General features: G+C 40.4%; 1 protein-coding gene across 1 annotated transcript in view; it reads right to left on the bottom strand.

Annotated features, from left to right (window-relative positions):
- LOC132123893 (glycogenin-1-like) overlaps positions 1-21,521 on the bottom strand; it is a 99,532-nt gene extending 78,011 nt beyond the window's left edge. Inside the window, exon 1 of the mRNA XM_059534588.1 lies at positions 21,276-21,521. Within this exon, the coding sequence (XP_059390571.1) occupies positions 21,276-21,521 (246 nt within the window). The remainder of the gene's footprint in view (positions 1-21,275) is intronic.
- Positions 21,522-21,873: the final 352 nt, after the last annotated feature.

The raw sequence follows: 21,873 nt of genomic DNA, 5'->3' as shown, positions 1-21,873 counted from the left end.
GTTAATGTTATTATTATTATTATTATTATTATTAGCTTTATGTTACACACACTCTCACACACATACGTACACACACACACACACACACACAAAAGAAATAATAGTTTCAGTTTAATAGGAAATACATTTTCCAGATAATGTTTTACAAATATTTTGTTTATTTAGACAAAAATAAAATGATTCGGTGTTACATATCTGTGAGGGGCAAAAGTATGTGAATCTTTAGGATTAGCAGTTAATTTGAAGGTGAAATTATCCATCTGTTCAGAGTTGTTTTTATTCAGTGAGATGACTATCAGATGTCAGTGCATGCCCTGTTTTATTTAGAGAACAGAGATCTATCAAAGTTTGATCATGTTTGTGAAAGTGTATCATGGCACGAACAAATTAGGTCTCCAAGGGCCTAAGAAAAAGAGTTGATGTTGCTCATCAGGCTGGAAAAGGCTTCAAAACCATCTCTAAAGAGCTTGGACTCCACAAATCCACAGTCAGACAGATTGTGCACAAATGGAGTAAATTCAAGACTGTTGGTACCCTCCCCAGGAGTGGTACACCAACAAAAAGGAAGTCATGTAATAGTCTTTGAGGTTGCAAATGACCACAGGGTAACTTCTAAACAACTACAGGCCTTTCTCACATTGACTAATGTTAATGTTCATGAGTCCACCATCAGGAGAACACTGAACAACCATGGTCTGGATGGCAGATTTGTAAGGAGACAGCCACTGCTCTCCAAAAAGAGCATTGCTGCCCATATGCAGCTTTCTAAAGATCATGTGGACAAGACAGAGGGCTATTGGAGAAAGGTTTAATGGATGGATGAGACTAAAATTGAAACTCTGGGTTTAAATGGGAAGCGTTATTTTTTGGGAAAAGAAAACACTGCATTCCAGCAGAAGAACCTTATTGTATCTGTGAAACGTTTTGGTGGTAGTATCATGGTTTGAGCTTGTTTTGCTGCATCTGAGCCAGGACGACTTGCCATCAATGAATTATGAATTAGACCAGCAAATTCTGAAGGAATATGTCAGGATATCTGTCTGAGAACTGAGTCTCAAGAGAAAATGGGTCATGCAGCAAGACAACGACCCAAAGCACACAAGATATTCTACCAAAAAATGGTTGAAGAACAAATTTAATGTTTTGCAATGGCAAAAGTCAAAGTCCAGACCTTTATCCAATCCTAATGTTGTGGAAGGACCTGAAGCAAGCAGTTCATAGGAGGAAACCCACAAACATTACCGAGTTGAAGCGATTCTGTACTGAGGAATAGGCTAAAATTCCAACAAAAAGCAGACTACAGGACTAATCAGCAGTGACAAGAAATGTTTAGCTGCTGTTATTGCTTGAAAGGGGAGTCAGACGAGATACTGAAAGCAAAGATTCACATACTTTTGCCACTCGCAGATACAGGTACTTCTCAATAAATTAGAATGTCGTGGAAAAGTTAATTTATTTCAGTAATTCAACTCAAATTGCGAAACTCGTGTATTAAATAAATTAAATGCACACAGACCGAAGACGTTTAAGCTTTTGGTTCTTTTAATGGTGATGATTTTGGCTCACATTTAACAAAAAACCCACCAATTCAATCTCAACAAATTAGAATATGGTGACATGCCAAACAGCTAATCAACTAAAAACATCTGCAAAGGTTTCCTAAGCCTTCAAAATGGTCTCTCAGTTTGGTTCACTAGGCTACACAATCATGGGGAAAACTGCTGAACTAACAGTTGTCCAGAAGACATTTATTGACACCCTTCACAAGGAGGGTAAGCCACGAACATTAATTGCCAAAGAAGCTGACTGTACACAGAGTGCTTTATTCAAGCATGTTAACAGAAAGTTGAGTGGAAGGAAACAGTGTGAAAGAAAAAGTAGCACAACCAACCGAGAGAACCACAGCCTTATGAGGATTGTCAAGCAAAATTGATTTAAGAATTTAAGTGAACTTCACAAGGAATGAACTGAGGCTGGGGTCAAGGCATCAAAAGCCACCACACACGTGTCAAGGAATTTGGCTACAGTTGTCGTATTCCTCTTGTTAAGCCACTCCTGAGACGTCTTACTTGGGCTAAGGATAAGAAGTCTGGACTGTTGCCCAGTGTTCCAAAGTCCTCTTTTCAGATGAGAACAAGTTTTGTATTTTATTTGGAAATCAAGGTCCTAGGTCCTAGAGTCTGGAGGAAGGCTGGAGAAGCTCATTGCCCAAGTTGCTTGAAGGCCAGTGTTAAGTTTCCACAGTCTGTGATGATTTGGGGTGCAATTTCATCTGCTGGTGTTGGTCCATTGTGTTTGTTAGTATACACTTAAATTTTGCACATAATATACATGTACATACATAACTGCATTTTTGTAATATACCTGCCTACAATTGTCAATTTGTATATTGTCATTCCTTATCTACTTATTTGTATTTTTTGTATTTTTATATTCTTTTATTATGTGTTTTATGTTCTGTCGCTGTCATTCTGTTGTACTGCGGAGCTTCTGTCACGAAAACAAATTCCTCGTATGTGTAAACATACCTGGCAATAAAGCTCATTCTGATTCTGATTGTTGAAAACCAAAGTCACTGCACCCGTTTACCAAGAAATTTTGGAGCACTTCATGCTTCCTTCTGCTGACCAGCTTTTTAAAGATGCTGATTTCATTTTCCAGCAGGATTTGGCACCTGCCCACACTGCCTAAAGCACCAAATGTTGGTTAAATGACCATGGTTTTGGTGTGCTTGACTGACCAGCAAACTCCATACCACCTCAGCAGTGCCACAAACTGATCACCTCGATGCCACTTCAAATTGAGGCAGTAATTAAAACAAAAAGGAGCCCCTACTATGTATTGAGTACATGTACAGTAAATTAACATACTTTCCAGAAGGCCAAAAGTTCAGTAAAAATGTTTTTTTTTATTGGTCTTATGAAGTATTCTAATTTGTTGAGATAGTGAATTGGTGAGTTTTTGTTAAATGTGAGCCAAAATCATCACAATTAAATGAACCCAAGACTTAAACGACTGCAGTCTGTGTACACTGAATTTATTTAATCCACAATTTGAGCTGAATTGCTGAAATAAATGTACTTTTCCACGACATTCAAATTTATTGAGAAGCACCTATAATTTTTTTAATGTGAAAATCTCATGATGATTTGGGTCATATTTTTTGCAGAAAAATTGACAATTCTAAAGGGTTCACAAACTTTCAAGCAAATCTGACTCTATATTTTAGGAAGGGGCTTCTTTGCCAAGGATTAATTGATTTTAATGTTGCTCTTCAGATTTCTCGATCTCATTAATGGTGGGTAAAAAAATAATGTCAATTCAATATAAATTTTATTTTCCTGATAATATTTTGCAAATATCTTGCCCTTTTTTGAGGTAAAAATATTTATTTATATATACAGTATGTTTTGGGGGTCAGTAGCATCATAAAGTTTGAAAACCTCTGCTCTAAACCACTCGTAACACCTCATCAACCAACCACTGGGACAGGACGTTTTGCATGCATAAGCATCACTCATCACTCATACTTTTATCACAAACATATAAAAAATAGTTGTGCTTTAGGTAGCTCAGCAAATGGATTTCAACGTGAGACAATGGCTTTCTCTTTTAACCAAAGTCGAATTAAATGTTAAACAGCTGAGTGTTTCGACTGTTTTGTCCTCAAGTGTTTGCTGGGAATCATCAGTGCATTGTGTGCCTTTTCCTTACTCATCGATTGCAAATCGGATATTGATTCAAAGCTCCCTGTATCTCAGCCACAGTGGGGCTGTGTTGCATTAGTCTAGCCGAGGGACTCTCTCTGGACAGACGCTTGCCAAAAAACTTGTGCTAGCGGTTTGCTTTCAGACTTCCCAGAGCTGTTAAAGAAAGCCGTCCAGACCAAATAAAACCATCTAAGCTGAATATTACACCACTAAAACTCCAGATATCATTAGCCCAACCACTAATCTAACACCGAGGCCTTCCAACACCTGTGAAAGCATCTGATAGCAAGAAGTAATGATCTATTGCCAATAAGATTCTTTAAATATGAGACCTTATGTTGCAGTTCCTGCTGAAAAGACCATCTTAGACATGGGTGCTAGTATAGCTGGTGTAGCACCTGGAAACTCTGTAAAGCTGACGTATGACATTTTTATTTTCTCTATTTTACTTTACTTTTTGAATTATTATTATTATTATTATCAAGCATCCATTGAAACTTTAGACAAAATATTACAAAAAGTTGCATATATGTTATTTTTTATATCAAGCTTTTATGGCTCATATATTATGAGATAAAAAAGATATTAATATCAGTCATCACTTTTTACTGGACAATAGGGAGATGATACAGTACTTTGATGCATAGTTTTATGACCAAAGCTGCGGTTTTTGTGTAAAAACAACAACAACAACAACAACAACAACAACAACAACAACAAAAAATTAATGCAATGCATTATGGGCCCTATTTTAACGATCTGAAACGCAAGTATCAATTGCAAAGCGCAAGTAACTTTGTGGGCGGGTCATTGGCGCTGTTGCTATTATGCCGGCGGAATAAATGACTCTTGCGCCCGACGCAAGTTTCAAAGAGGCATGTCTGAAGTAGCTTCATTATTCAGAGGTGTGGTTTGGGCGTAACATGAAATAAACCAATCAGAGCTTCATATATCCTTCCCTTTAAGACGAGACGCGCACATTTCATAGCGGATCGATATTTTAACGGCGGATCTTCCAAGGCGCGCGCCAGGTGCGGTGCAGAGCTGAGGAGACAGATGTTCTCGTCTGGCCATAAAACACAGGTGACATAGTATGGGGATAGGAGAAACACAACCTAATAAGCTGTGGTTTAACAGGCATATAATAATTTTGTAAATGTGTAATCTAGATTAAAATGCCTATTTTTCAAAGAGTCCTGGCCGAGAATTGACAGCATTTACAGATTGAAACAACAGCAAATCAATGATTCTTCTTCGCGTGACAGAATAATATATTTAAAATGCCAATATATTATTCCATTCAAATGGAACTGCGTAGCCTACATAAATGCCATTTTTCCCAATTCGGTTCTTGCAAGTGAAACGAGAGTAAAACAATTATCAGACCAGAGGGAATATTCACAAAACCATTTTTAAGACAACCTAAATAAAAAGGCAACAATCCCAGAATAGTTTTTATAAATATTTCGATAAAAAATAAATTTTCCTTCTAAAATACAAAAATGACCAGGATAAATTATTATACAATTTATAATTAGGAGTTAAAGGCTTACAATCGGATTTAGATCTTACTGCATCCAGAGAAGAAAGAAGTAGATAGGAATCTAATTCATACACCACATAACTGTATATAAGTAAAGGCAAGACATAGTAGAAACTTCTCTTTCTTACATTTCATGTTTCTAAAATAAAACCCAAGCTTTATTTCATTTTTTTTCTTTAAATGAGTTATGTGAGACTCAAAATATAATTTATCATCGATAATGATGCCAAGATAATTAAATTATTTTACTAACTTAATCACATTGCCTTGTGAAGTCTGGAGAGGAATGCACGCACACACGCTACACTATGGCCATTGCGCGCTTAAAATAGCATCTGATAACATGCGCATTGCGCCATTGACTTTAGACCAGGTTTTTTTTGGTTAGTTGCGCAAACGTTTATTGAACTGCAAGATAGCATTAGGGACTATTTGCGCCGGATCACGCCTTCTTTTTTGCGCCGACCCGCCCAGGGAGCGCAAGTTCAATCTGTAGTTTGACAACGTGCGTCTGTGGAGGGAAAAGTCCGCTTTGCGCCGGTGCAAAATAGGAATGATACTTGCGTCAGTGTAAAAAGTCAATTGCGCTGGGTGAAAGATAGGGCCCTATAACTGCAATTGAGAACAAATTAATGATTATCAAAACCCTGATGTATCAAATTTGATAAATTTTAGCATGATGTTTTTTATTATTCACCCTCAAATAAGCTTCTCATCGAACAAACTGTTTTGGCTGTTGCTCTTTGCACCTAAAAGTTCTTCATAACACTATGAAGTATTTAAAGCAACAGTACACATATGGTTTCTGAAAAACTAGAATAAAAAATTATTCTTTTGATGATGATTGAGAAGTGAACACATAATTTGATCCTCACATTTTAACATTATTTTTTTTTCTAAAAATTATGTCTGGATAGTAAAGTTGCTTCACTCCAGTCTTCATCTTCAATAAATAAATAAATAAATAAATCTTAAATTTACTTTATATTAAAATCACATATTTTACAGCAAAAAGAGATGTGAACCACAACTTGAGAGTGAATGCTGGTGCAGTTACACTAAAAGGCAAACTATCAATCAGACGACAGAAGGCATGTAGTATATTGTAAAAAAAAAAGGGTTTTCAGTTTTAATCATGTTGGTCATTTAGAGACCTTATAAATTTTTGTATCTTATCAAATGTGATACAGTAGAATTAATAGGGTTATTGTTAAGAAATTGTTAAGAAATCTGGTAAGGGGTCCAGCAAACCATCATCCAAAATGTGAAACAAACACTGTTTGCACAGCAGTAACTTGAAATCCAGGAATGAAGAGTGAACATATCCTATCAAGGTAATAGGTGTTTAGCACTACATTTATACTTATGTTAAAATTATATTTGCTTAATAGATCTTTGTGGGCTTGCAAGATAAGTTTAAGCCATGTATAATAGTTGGATAATTTGGGTAATGTAAAATGAGAATGTTCTTGAGGGAAAACCACATGGACGTGGGGTGCAGCCAAAGCCTAAAACAATTACTGTGTTCAAGCATGACTCTAATAAAAGACACCCTTTCCTTTTCTCCCAGTGATAAAAAAGTGACTTTGTTTCATTAAATTCTGCAAATGGTTTGTCTTTTTAAATCACTTATTGTTTGCTGTGTTTATTCACTCCCCAAAAGTTTATCCACTTCCCTAAAAGCAAACCTGTCTTGATATTGCTAGGTTGTCTATTCATATCAAAGACTTCATCGTTCTGGACACTCGTTTGGTATGTCATGTCCCATCTCATGGGCCATTTAGATAATATGATATAATGATTAATGCAATGAATGAAGCATAGCTTTGTCTTCCGTGAGAACTTTCTACATGTCTCCATTTCCCAAGGGTCACATGAAGGCTGCAGGTCTCTGCCAGCACTTAATCAAAACTGAAAATGAATGTTGTCTGATTAGGTTACTTTCAGATTGGGCCTCAATTAGGGTGTGCTAATTGTCCCTTCTTATGTGAGAATCCCATTGGGAGAATAAGGTAAGTGTTGGACCAAAATTCTCTTCTCTATTTTAGAGCAGAGGTTGTCAAACTTATTGATGACATGGACTCCGAAAATACAAAAAAACTTCTTCCACATGTACAGCACATACATACAGATAATTGGAATTTCGTTACTCTCAGACCCTTGGTGCATACAGATAACACTAACAGTACAGCATAAAAATACAGATAGATACAGATTCAATATAAAATACAACTATACAAATAAGGGCACATGACAGATAGAGTGCAAACCAGTGAAGTAAGCAAACAGTGCAGATAAAATGGTTGTAGTGCAAAAAAGCTTATTCAGTCTGATTAAAAGTGACAAAAAGCTCAGTTGTTTATTTAAAATGACTGAAGAGGTAGTGTAATGAAGTAGTGAGCAGACGGATGCTGCACAAAGTGACTGGTGCAGGTCACAGTTTTTTAGTGGGAAGGGGAGTAGAAGGACCTGGGGATGTTGGAGTGGTGGGGGGCAAAATGAGGGGAGGGGAGGGGGTTCAGAGTTCAGTGGTGCTTGGGGCAAAAAAGGGGAAGGGGGCAAGGTCGGGAGGGAGTTCAGCTTCCTGACAGCCTGATTAATTTGTCCTTCAGTCTGCTGCCATCAGGGAAGCTGTGTGATGGGTGAGTGGGATCACCTTTGATGCAGAGGGCTTTACAGGTGAGACGGGTTCCATAACTGTCCTGGAGAGATGGGAGAGAGACACAAACGATCTTTTCAGCTGCTCTCACTATGCGCTGAAGGGTCTTCGGGCAGGATGCGTTGCAGGCGCCATCCCACACAGTTGAACTACACAAATAAAGCAAGGGGAGGACGAACGAGGGTATTAAGGAGATCACACTATCCAAAATCAGTAGCCATGCAAAGTGTATTATATCTACAATATTAACAGCAGCAAAAACACCCAGAACTAAATGATAAAATTATTCAGTGTGTGTGAGTGTGTGTATGTGGGTGTAAAGTCTTTCAATGTCCCAACTGTGTCCTATATATAAAAAAGGGTCAGAAAAAAAAGTTCAGTTCAGATCAGTCTCACCGGTAATGTCTTTGTTGTCCGAGAGCTCTAATCCACCCAGCGCTGGTGATTTAAATGATCTTCAAAGCAAGTATTTCAAACACTCACACACACACACACACACACAAAAAAGCTCTCTAACGCTGGAAAACCGGCTTTCTGTAAAGAAAAAACAAAAACAAAAAAACTTCCCGTTTGGATGACTACACATCCCGTGACCACAGGGTGCAAGTTGAATCTCGTGATACTATAGTTCTGGGTCAATCACAGGGAGAAAACAATACAAAGGGAGAAAGCAATCAACATATAACTGGCAGAACATTTCTATTGGTAACTGCAGTTATAAATAAACTTCATATTTGGCTGTGCTACACAGTGATCCAGCTAGTCAGGATGCTCTTGATGGTGCCTCTGAAGAAGTTGCACATGATGGGGGCCGGGGCTCTGGCTCTTCTCAGTTTGAGGAGGAAGTAGAGATGCTGCTGTGCTTTCTTGGCCAGTACTGCATTGTTGTCAGTTCAGGAGAGGTCCTCTGTGATGTGCACACCCACGAACTTGGTACGGCTCACTCTATCCACAGTTGCACCGTTGATGGTCAGAGGAACATGTTGAGTGTGCACTCTCCAACATCAATCTCCTTTGTCTTCTCCACATTCAGAGGGAGATTGTAGTCACTGCACTACCCGGCCAGGCAGCTCACCTCGCTCCTTTACTTTGTCTCATCTCTGTTTCTAATAAGACCCACTACAGTTGTGCCATCTGCAAACTTAAAGAAGAGTTTAGAGTTGTGTGATGCTGTGCAGTCGTGTGTCTGCAGAATGAAGAGGAGGGGGCTCAGCACACATCCTTGGGAGCCCCAGTGTTCAGTGTGGTTTGGCAACTATAACAAGCGGTCTGTATGCAGGCATTAACATGACAGCGATGTGGTCTGAGGCACTGAGGTGGGGGAGGGGCAGGGCCTTGTAAGCTCCTCTTTGGGTGGTGTAAACAAAGTCCAGAGTGTTGTTACCCTGTGTTGGAAAGTCTAAGAGTTGGAGTATTTTTGGGAACACACTCTTTAAGTCTGTGCGGTTGAAATCCCCAGGTGAGAAAAGCATCAGGGTGGGCTGTTTGCTGCTCACTGATGTGCTGGTACAGTTCATTTAGTGCCTCGCTCCTGTTGCTGTTGTTGGAGCTGGGAGGGATGTATACAGCAACGAGAAGTATGGCTGTGTATTCCCTCGGTAGATAGAATGGCTGGCACTTAATAATCATAAACTCCACCAGGGGTGAGCAGTGTTTGCAGACCATAACAGCATCTCGGCACCACGCATCATTGACTTAAACACAAAGCCATCGCTGTGGGTCTTGCCTGTCTCAACGAGACCTCTCTGCACAATATCATGTCAGCTGATCGAGATGAATAGCGCAGTCTGGAACACTGTTGCTGAGCCATGTTTCCGTGAACACAAAAACACAACAGTCTCTTACAGTCCTCTGAGTTGTGTGTAGTAGTCGGCTATAGTCCAGTTTATTTTCCAAAGACCGTATGCTAGCCAGTTAGCTTTTAGCCTAGGCTGCATACCTCCACACTTACCCCTCTTCTGCTTCCTCTCTCGCCGCTTGTGGCGCCTCCACTGTGGATTAGATGTAGTAATTCTAATTCTGATTCTAAACTTATGAAATATAATATTAAAAAAACAAGACATAATAAATATATATTTATAAATATATTTATAAAAATATTAAATATTTAGTATGACACTGTATTTTTTTTTCGTCTTTTTTTTGTTGATAAAACACCCTGCTAAATAATATGTTAGTTTTAGCCATTTTAAAAGGTGAAATTTGTGCCACAGTACTGCAGAGTTTGATTTTATCCACAATCTATATATAATATATAAAAGATAAAAAAATATATGTATTAGAAGGTTTCATTTTTTTGCCATCTCAGCTGTAAATTATTATGTGTAAAGTCAGTTTAGATTATCTTATTATATTTTTCTCCTGTTTTGGGGCTGAAATAGCTGATTTTGTATGAATATTTGCATTATAATATCAGACCATTGCATTCAGTATCAGGTGTTTCAGTTGTTGATAATGAAGTTTGGTAAATGTAACTTCAGTGGGAAATCAAATCAAACCCTCTCAGTTTATAAGCAGGATACAGCTTGAAAACATTGTGATGTTTTACATTTTAAGCCTCCTAACTGGAATTTTCACAAAAGTTACACCCCCCGCTAACCTCAAACTCATTATAATAGCCGCTCAAAGGCAGCAGCCAGTGTCAGATGTTAAGAATACATGCATACACATGCACTAAACATATAGCAATTTTTCACTTTTTGCTTTTTCTCTTAAAACAGGCATAATTGTAGTGTAAATAAATTGCAAAAGGAATGTAGACACTTGTATTTTCGACGATTTCAATTTTTTTATTGTTCTGTATTGGTTGATATTGGATATTTAATTTTTGCACACTCATTTCCCTTTTTTTATTAAATTACCTTTGCCATAATCTAATACAAATAAATGATGCATACATTAATTTTTAGCATCCAAAATGTAGTTTTTAGGGATCTATTTTTAATTTTAGACAAAATAGAGCAGAATAGTACATGAGAATAACGTATAGTTTTATATACTTTTTGCTAGTATTTTTCACAAATTGCTAGTATGTTTCACCAACAATTGTAAAGAAACACTTTGAATTAAACATAACATTTTGAAGTAGAAAAACTGAAGTAGTATTTTCTTTTAAAATATGCTTTAATCATCCTAGATAAACCTCTTCAGTCTCAAAGTTCCCTAAAGACACGTGAATCTACATGTTTTGTCATTACCGCCCAAGCTGGTGAATGTTTTGTTCACTCGCCAAAATCAAATCTTACCCACAATTGGAGCTTGGCCGTGTTAATTTTGGCTTCTGTGTGCACACAGCAGGGAAAGATGTCAGGTTGAACGTCATCAAACTCCATGCACACACAAGTGGCATCCAGCGAGCCCCAGGGAGCTTTGCACAAGTTTGGAAACATCCTGGTAGCAGGACAATTTGGGCTTGATCCCTTTCGCTGAACGAGTCAAACTGGACCCAGGCTAAGATGAATCTGGAGTGCGTTTGTGTGCGGATACGTCTGCTGTGTGTGTACTCGCCTTCCTGCTTTTTCCTGGACTCCCCGGGCACGTGACCTCTTGGCCCGTGCTTGATTTATTCATTTGAAACCATTTAATCTGATGGGCTACATTTTGTCAAAACACTGTCTCATTAACTGTGGTCCATGCACTTTGTTTCTTGTTCGACCTATTGTACTGCCAGGGGGCACCAGAATAAACACACATAGAGCAAAGCGTTTGTGCTAAGAGAGGCTGCTGCGATGAATGCACTCTATGTTCTAAGGTGTGCTGCTATGGCCAAAAGATGATTAGCGATGTCTTGATTTACTCATGCAGATAGGCTGGTCCAATGGAAGCTGACGGATTGTATTTGAGAAGGTCACGTTAGTGGAACTTTGGGCCCATCTGTGTGCTCTTCACGAGACACTGACGAGAGAAAAATGGGATTGATATGTGAGGGGAATCGTTTGACATGTTGATTGTTAGCCGGTTGATTCTCGTTCATTGTGGCTTTGCAGGCATCGGGAGATCGTCCCAGAGGTGCCGCTTGGGATTTGGGTCTGTGGCCTTTGCTGTTTCTAGCCAGTTTTGTTGTTAACGCGATTTTTTTGCGGGTTATATTTTATCCTACCTCTGTGAAAGCCTTGGTTTGGCTGCTTTCAAGTGAACATGTGACTCTTACCAGTAGGCATTAAGCCTGATGTAGGGGTTGATGGAATGGATGAATTGGCGTCTCTGCTGGGAGCGCGACTCACAAAGTTCAACCTGAAGAATTTGTGGGCTTGATCTTTCGTTGAAAGATTTTCCCTTAAACCGCTAATGTGCATTGAGGATTTGTAATAACTTTAGTTTTACAGGTCATTGAGAAGCACAAAACCCCTCTAATATTTCCTTTACAGACAAATTCATTGTTTTCATGCAATTAAGAGTTTTAGGGATATTTTGCTTCCATAACATTCCTTACTAGTGGAAAAAAAAACATCCACAGTACAAATTTACAGTATGTTTATTTTATTACACTTTATCTATCATCTTTTGATTTCACTTACAGTACATGTCTTTAAAATCTATTTTCTCAAAATGAGTTTTTCCTCTTGCTGAGTCAGAAATCTCTACTTCAGCTGCACTTACATTCACCAAATGTTACAGTTTTATTGCTATCTATATTATGAAGGTTTTTACATGGTACAGTGGGTGTATTTTGGGTGGGTGTTTTCAATTAGCTTGCTGAGCAGCAGAGATTTCTTTCAACTTAAAAAAATTACTGACACCCTTTTGAATGGCGGTGTATATTAAACATTTAATTTATAATAGCCTATGTATTTTAAAAGCACGTATTTAGCGTATAACAGCCCACATTAATCCCCATATCAGTCATGTGGTTATTTGGAGGGAAAGTGCTGCAGCTCCGGATGCTTCGTGAAACGGTTATCATCCCCTGGTCCTACTTCTCCAAGGAACTCTTGCTCAGACTGTGTCTTTCCTATCTCACAGTGAGTGAAACCAGTACATCAGCATTCGAAGAATGGCTCGAGGCGGAGAGGGGTAAACTTAAAGAATCTCCGACCCCTCACTTATGGGTTTGACTTTTTATTCGTGACTAAACATGGCTAAATGTGGATGAAATCGATCCTCATTTTGAGACGGCTTCTGAATTTTTTTCATTTTTTGAGTACTCCCAGGGAAGAGGGATAGGGGCAGAGGGGTAGCTATGATTTTTTACATTTGTTTTAAATGTTGAATGTGTTCAGTTGGTTGTTATAGTAGTTTTGAGGTACAGGTGTTTTTAGTTCTAACAGTCTTTTAATATTGGGTGAATTTAAAATTCAAATCTGCTGCCCTGAAAAACCATTTGTTAAGGAATTTTTAAATTATATAGTCATTCAGTCTTATGCAGTCTGTTTTGGAGCCCACTAATAGTAGTGGGCAAACATTGGACTTGATTTTATCTTTTGGTTTTCCTAAAAATACTGTAATGTGGAAATGGCTGACCCCTTTATTGGATCACAAACCTGTTATTTTTAATGTTTTTTTATGCTTTATTGGGCCATCGACAGAGCTGTAAGCTTGTAAGGAAAAGGTTGAGGGCCATCAGTCCCTTCACTGCCAGTCAGTATGTAGAGGCATATAATGTTGCTGAGATTTCTATGTCAACTATATCACATTTTTGTAATGTGTACTGAAGAATTGATTTTGTGGTTTAACAAAACATGCAAAACATGCATCAAGTTTCTTATGGGATTGTTAAAGACCGTACAATTAATTATCAACGTAAAGTTAAGGCAGCTAAAGCTGATTTAATTAATTTTTTATTCTCATAATACATTCATCTTTTATTTAGTAAAATAAACTCTGTATTAAATCCATTAACACACACTTATCCAGAACCCCATAAAAAAGCCTATAATTGATAATTATAAAGATAATTTCTTAAAATATTTTACCAGTAAGCTAAAGATAATCAGGACTAGCATTCAGCCTTCTCTTCATTGGGATCTGCATTCTTCTCTGACTATCTAATTTAGTAAACATGGCTTAGCATTTAAAGCCTACATACTGTGCTTCAGATTTCATTCCTTCTCATCTTCTTCTTTAAGTTTTAGATGTCATAGGACCAAACATTGTTAACATTATCAATAGTAGCCTAGTAAATGGTATAGTTCCATACAGTCTCTTTTGTTAAAGCCTAGACTGGATACTTTAGTTTTAAATAATTATCGCACCATTTCTAAGCTCCCTTTATATCCAAAACATTAGAGAAGGCTGTTTATCATTCAGCTCATCTCATTCATATATAAAAATCCAGTTTTGGATAAATTTCAGGTTTTAGATCAAAATATAATACAGAGACTGCCCTTTTAAAAGTACACAATGGCTTAATGCTCGCTTGCGGTTCAGGAAAGGGTGCCATTTTGATTTTTCTTGAACTTACCGCAGGATTTGACAAGATTGATCATGACATCCTTTTAAATTGATAAATTTAAAATGGTTTTGCTCTTATTTAAAGGATAGAAGTTCTATAGTTCAGTTGGCCAATTACTTTTATGATTTTGCAGCTTCTTTTTATGTGGTTCCCCAAGGATCAATTTTGGGGCTCATTTTATTTTCTTTATATATGCTTCCGCTTGGTTCTATTTGTCAGAAATACAATGTTGCATACTGTTTTTATGCAGATGATGCACAACTCTATCTTCTACTTAATGCAGGTGATCGTTATGAGCTAGGTGATTTGATGGCTTGCTGTTGTGTGATTAAGTTATGGATGGCACAGAATGTTTTACAGTTAAATGAGAACAAAATAAAAAACTGAAAACAGAATGCATAATATTATGCTTTATTATACTGTCCTCACATGTGTTAACCGGTCTAGGTCCTAATCTCAAATCTGCATAAGCAAGAAAGAAACCTGTGAGTGGTCTTCAATTCAGAGCTTAAATCTGATAAGCAAGTGTGGTAAAGACAGGATATTTTCAGTTAAGAAATATCTGATGATTTGAAGTGTGTCATAAATGCTTTTATTTTGTCAAGATTGGATAACTGTAATTCATTGTATTTGGGGATTCCCACTGTTCTGTTGAATCGTCTTCAAGTATTACAAAATGCAGCAAACAGACTTCTGACTTGGAACAAGAAACAGGCCAGTGTGTCCCCTGCACTAGCTTCGTTGCATTGGCTTCTGGTTAATTTCAGAGTTCAGTTTAAGGTTTTACTTTATGTTTTTAAAGCCTTGCATGGTCTGGCACCTTAATATAGTTCGGACATGATCCAGTTTTATTTTCCGACACGGCCATTGAGATCATCTCAAAGATTTTTATTAAAGGTCCCTAAAGGTCCCTAAATCCCACTTAAAGTCTAAAGTGCCTTTTCGATTGTGGCACCTTGCCGCTGGTATGACCTGCTACTGGAAATTAGATGTTGTACATCACTAGGTCACTTTAAAACACTTTTAAGAGGGCACTTACTTGCTTGGGCATTTGATATGAGATAGTTGGTATATATCTGATGGTCTTGTTTGTACTGTATATGTCATGTTGTTTAATGTTCTTGCTGTTTTAGTATTGGTTATATGTTGTTTTATTGGAAAGCACTTTGGCCAACATGGGTTGCTTTTAAATGTGCTATACAAATAATAAACAAACAAACAAACAAACAACCATATATGAATTTAAAAACTTGGCATTGCATGCCACATGATATTAATGGTATTTGATTTGACTTCACTTGAAATGTCATTATTATTGGTTTCCTAAGGACCAAATTTTAATATAAATTATATTTTTGAGTGTTAAACAAAGTCTTTAAAAATTGGCATTCAATCCAAATGCAGCCAATCGCAAACAAGAGGCATTCATATACATTTTTCCACAATAAGAACATGACAAAAGCATATCATGATTTATAGTGTCTGAATGCTAGCTATTATTTTGATAGGAAGTTCGTCAGCTGAGCGAACACTTGAGTCAACAGATTGTAGCCGGTGAGGTTTCAATTAGTAGAGGGCGTGGCCAGGTAGGTAGAGGGTTTTTAAGCGGGCACCTCTAGGGAGGCCTAGAGAGACCGGGTGATGGCAGTAATGCACTGTTAAATGCGGTTGCCAATAAAACAAAAGAAGAAGAAGAAGAAGAAGAAGAAGAAGAAGAAGAAGAAGAAGAAGAAGAAGAAGAAGAAGAAGAAGAAGAAGCAGCAGCAGCAGCAGCAGAAGCAGAAGCAGAAGAAGAGGCCTAGAGAGGAGGTCCAATCTGTTGTGTGGAATTGTGCTGTTTGGTAGCCTTCCCTGGTGTGGTGGTGTACAGACGTGGTGTGGTTGAGAAGGTAGGCCAAGCAAATATTGATTGTTTTTGTACGAAACTCGTTTCATATTTATGAAGACTTTTATTTAATTCGGAAATTGTTTTAATGCAGACGCCAAATAGTGTGGATTTGTAGGCCGCTGGTCACGCCCATTTCCATCTTGGAAGTTAGTCCAGGATTAGTGGTGAAATGCGTTTTGTGGTTATTTGTGTATTAATTTGTATTGTTAATTATGTTTTTGTATTCGGTTTAGTTGATCGCTGTTCTTCTTGAGTTTGTTTTGATTTCCCCATCTAGCCAGTACCGATAGGTGTGCGCTGTATGCCTCCAGCGCTATGTGTATAGATGTTGTGAATCGTACTGGCTAGTGGGGTGTTTCCTCTTTTTTTATTTTTTTCTTGTTTGAACCTCACTTCCCAGCCTCATGTTGCCAGCCAACTCTTGTACTCTTTGTACTATTGATGCTTTAAATCACACCAACCATTTGCATGAGACTTAAGTTTGCAGTGGAGTGGATTTCTTGGTGTTGGTCTGAGTATGTTTTATTTTTATCTAATATGATTTTGGGGTCTGTGTCATTTACTTTGTAACTTTACTTGGAATTGTGGTGTGTGCTAAAGTTGGGATTGTATAGGCGTCCATAAGAGGTTGGCTGGCTATTTACATCTTTTTTGTAGTAGGATTAGTGTAAACTGGCAGGTGACACACTTCTACAACGGACATGAATGTTGTGACACGTTGTGATTGTATCACTGAACGCACGCTACAGTGAATGGATCCTGCATTCTATTTCTGACGCTCTCCACGCCGCTTGCTCTACTGCACTAATTGGACAAATATGGAAATTTCTCTTTTCATTTTATAAAGTTGTGATCGTATAACACTGGTAAAAGTTTATTTTCATATTTGGACATTCTGCTAAATATCTCTTCTTGTGTTTCACTGTAGAAAGTAAGTAATAGGGGGTTTAACAGCATTAGGATGGGTAAATAATACAATTTTGGGTGAACTGAGGAATTTTGAAAGGATTTGCTTTATATATAGCATTGCATCACTTGCTCACTAGTGGATCCTCTTCAATGAATGGGTGCCATCTGAATAAGAGTTTAAACCGCTGATAAAAACAAGTAAAATCCATCAATTAACGTCTTGTAAAATGAAAAAGTGTGGAGTCTTGTGGATTACTTATGGATTATAGTGATGGTTTTTATCAGTTGTTTGTGCTCTCATTCTGACGGCACCCATTCACTGCAGAGGATCCATTGGTGATTCAATGCTACACTTCTCTAAATCTGATGAAGAAACAAACTCTTCTACATCTTGAATGACCTGAGACTGAGTAAATTTACACATTTTCAAAGTGGAGAAACCTAGAGAAAATAAACATTAGATGCTGATTTATTTGAAATGCTTTATGGTTGTGTTAGTCATAAATTTAATATCAAAGTTTCCAATGTTGTTGTTCGTTTTCTGTGTATGGCAGTTGGTGTGTAAGGTAATGTTTATTACTTACACAGTTAAGCTCTGTATAATTATTAGATCTGTGTTTACAGGGTTTCAAAACCAAAGATGGATATTTGGTTGTGGCAGCGGGAAATTACCAGTAATTTATGAAAGTGTTCAAAGTAAGCAGAGAGCTCTTATCATGGGACTCCAAATACACATATTAATAAATCTAACCAAGCTTTATTTGTACATTTCAGTCACATTCATATTTTATAGTTATATGCATTTGTTTTGACTGATGGGAAAAGGCCTCACATTTTCTAACAGTTCTGTCATCAAATGTGTTTGTGTGCCAAGGTCGAGCATGAATGTCCTGGCAGAAAGCACGAAGTACCAAAGCAACAAGTTAAGAGTTCAACACTGCAAAGAGCTGCAGCAGATTCTGTCCGAGAGGTAGAAGACCTTACCTAGTCAACACTAAATCAAACCCAAACCTGTGAGTGTTTTTTCACAATTCATCAGTGCATATTATTTTAGACAGTACATTTTGGGGATATATATATATATATATATATATATATATATATATATTACAGACCAAAAGTTTGGAAACATTACTATTTTTAATGTTTTTGAAAGAAGTTTCTTCTGCTCATCAAGCCTGCATTTATTTGATCAAAAATACAGAAAAAAAAATAATTTTGTGATATATTATTACAATTTAAAATAATTGTTTTTAAATTTATTATACTTAATAATATCATTTATTTCTGTGATGCAAAGCTGAATTTTTAGGATCATTATCACGTGATCCTTTATACAATAACAATATACACTACTGGTCAGTAATTTGGGGTCAGTAATTTTTTTTTCTTTCTTTTATATAAAATCAATACTTTTATTCAGCAAGGATGTGTTAAATTGATAAAAAGTGATAGTAAAGAAAATATATTATTAGAATGTATATTATAATTTTGAATAAATGCAGTCCTTTTAAACCTTTTATTTATCAAATATATTAGACCGCAGAACGTCTCGGTTACGTACATAACCCTCGTTCCCTGATGGAGGGAACGGAGACGTTATGTCGAACGACATATGGGGTCTCACTTGGGAGGCCAATCATCTCTGAATTTAAGAGAAAACGCCAATGAAAATTGGCTAGTGGATTAACACACCTGAGCCACTCCCCGAGCCACGGGTATAAATAGGGCGACAGGTGCATCCACTCATTAGGTTTTACGCTGAGGAGCCGAGAACGTGTCCCGGCAACAGCGAACGGTTCAAGGTTGTGGCATGGGGACATAACGTCTCCGTTCCCTCCATAAGGGAACGAGGGTTACGTACGTAACCGAGACGTTCCCTATCTGTCGGTCACTACGAGTTATGTCGAACGACATATGGGGTCCTATGGAAAACGCCACAACCTGAACATCGTCACAACCCTGTGGTGCTGCAATTGTCGACAAGCCCTGGCGTGCCACAAAAGCTACGCTTAAGGTCGTAACATTCCCAAAGCCCCAGCGCAAATTCACTGACCTTGGTACCGAAGGGGCCAAAGGGTGAGTACATCGCTGCTGGAGAAGGCCACGCTGCTGTTCCGCCCACATAAGTTAATGGAAGGGATTTCAACCTTCAGAGAAAGATTGCTTCAAATCTTCCCTATTTGTTCTTTCAGCTTTGGCAAGACAATGGGGAAGCGAGCCTAGGAAAAGGTCGCTACGGAGACCACATCCTACCCGTAGGGAGGTGACATGTGGACATACCGATATGGACTGACCCAGGGGGCAGTACTACATATGGAAGGGGTCTCTGAGGCAGGTCCTACCTTGGAGTAGGGATGGAACGGCTGCCAGAAGAGACTGACAGAACGGGTCTGTCAAGGGAAGACACGGGTTTGCCAAGAGGGAAACCTTACCGTGGAAGAATACCCATATGGGATTACCCGTAGGGAACCAAGCCATATGAACACCTAGCCCAGTAAAGGGGCTGACCGGAACTCCGGGCATGCTAACACCAGTACTGGGCCTGGCGACAGACTGCTCCGCCAAGTCTGACTGCCGAGGGTGCTGGAGGATGCTCGACCAGGGTACGCCAGCCAGCCCTTCCCGCCAATTACCTGTTACCCAACACACGGGAAGAAACTGGCTCCACACGGAGGTTGTAAAACCTCGCAAAGGTGTTAGGTGTAATCCAGCCCGCAGCTCGACAGATGTCTGCCAGAGAGGCGCCGTGCGCCAGTGCATAGGAGGAGGCCACACTCCGTGTGGAGTGGGCCCTCACCCCCAGGGGGCACGGCTCGCCTTGGGAATGGTAAGCCAAGGCGATGGCATCCACTATCCAGTGGGCCAACCTCTGCTTAGAGACAGCCTTCCCCTTCTGCTGACCTCCAAAGCATACCAGGAGCTGCTCAGAGCTTCTAAAGCTCTGGGTGCGGTCCACGTATATGCGAAGCGCTCTTACAGGACACAGCGATGCCAAGGCTAGATCTGCCTCCTCCAGGGGCAGCGCTTGCAGGTTAACCACCTGGTCTCGGAAGGGAGTGGTGGGAACCTTGGGCACGTATCCAGGCCGGGGTCTCAGGACAACGTGAGAGTAGGCCGGCCCGAACACAAGGCACTCTTCACTTACCGAAAATGCTTGGAGGTCCCCGACCCTCTTGATGGAAGTGAACGCGATCAGGAGCGCTGTCTTCAGAGACAGGAACTTAAGCTCGACTGAATCCAGCGGCTCAAAGGGACCCCTCTGGACAGCAATCTCCTCGCGCAAGACAGAGGCGTCCCGGACTGCCACCGAAGTCTCGAGCACACCATTGAACTTGGGAGGTCGCCGGGCGAACTGAATCGCGTAGCCGAGTCGGACCGTCCGGATGAGCCAGCGTGACGGGTTGGGCAGCGAAAGCCACGCTCCCAGACTCCGTACAAGTGGCACCAAAGGGACAGTCGACATACCCGCAGTGGTGCAGCGATGGGGAGTTGTGTCGGAAGGCCCAGAAGGTATTGCGTCCTGAGTCATCACAGCCACACACCAGTGTTCCCGGAGGAACTGGCCAGAGACGCGTGGAGAGGCGTTGCGTCTCCGAACCGCGACTTCTCGACCGCTGGCGAAAGGGGGCGTCGTGGGTGAGAGTGAGGAGGCTGTGCGTCGCTCATTGTCAATCCACGGGCCTTGCAACTCGGAGGAAGGGGAATTTGCTCTTTTTTTGAAAAAGTGGGTGCCACTGGCCGTTTGACCAGCGGCGGAACAGAAAGAAACATAAACTGAAGATTTTCCACCCGGCCCTCCTCCGGGGGAAGGAGTGGCGCTGTCTTTGCCAGCTCCTGAAGAGCAGTTCCCCACATCTCCGAGTTGCCCGTGACAGGGCCGCTTAGTCGACTTCCTTGAGGACTTCGCAGCCGGGAGTGACACGGGGGGCGCCGCTCTCCTGCGCGGGGCTCGACGCGCCGGCCTCGAAGAACTCTCAGCAGGGGGCGGAGCTGGTGTGGAGGACGCAGGGGGGGCGCCCACGGCGACGAGCAGGCTGAGGCGCTGCCCGCGACGGAATGGTGGCAACCGGAGGCACACGTCGGGGCAAGATGTGTTGGATGGCCTCAGTCTGCTTTTGCACCGCCGAGAACTGCTGGGCAAAGTCCTCGACAGTGTCGCCGAACAGGCCTACCTGGGAGATGGGAGCATCGAGAAAGCGGGCCTTGTTCATGTCCCTCATCTCAGCCAGGTTCAGCCAGAGATGCCGCTCCTGGACCACCAGCGTGGACATCGCCTTCCCGAGGGACCGCGCCGTGATCTTCGTCGCCCGTAAGGCGAAGTCAGTCGCCGTGCGCAGCTCCTGCATCAACCCCGGGTGGGTACCACCCTCGGGCATTGCTTTGAGCGCCTTGGCTTGGTGTACCTGCAGGATAGCCATGGCATGCAGGGCGGAGGCAGCTTGGCCCGCGGCACTGTAAGCCTTGGCAGCGAGCGCGGCCGACAGTTTACAGGCCTTGGACGGGAGACGCGGACGATTCCTCCAAGTGGCGGCGTTTTGTGGGCACAGGTGCACTGCAACCGCTCTCTCCACCTGGGGAACATCCACGTACCCCGTGGCTGCCCCGCCATCGAGGGTGGTAAGGATGGAAGAGGGAGACGAGCGGCTTCTGGCCGTGAAAAAGGGGCCGTCCACGACTTCGTCACCTCTTCATGCACCTCCGGGAAGAAAGGCACCGGAGCAGAACGAGGTTGTGAGCCGCGTCCCGCACCGAGAAACCAATCATCCAGCC

The sequence above is a fragment of the Carassius carassius genome, chromosome 42 (assembly GCF_963082965.1).
Source record: "Carassius carassius chromosome 42, fCarCar2.1, whole genome shotgun sequence".
Taxonomy (NCBI): Eukaryota; Metazoa; Chordata; class Actinopteri; order Cypriniformes; family Cyprinidae; genus Carassius; species Carassius carassius.
Note: the sequence above shows the minus strand (reverse complement) of the source record. Positions and strands in the feature narration are given on the sequence as shown.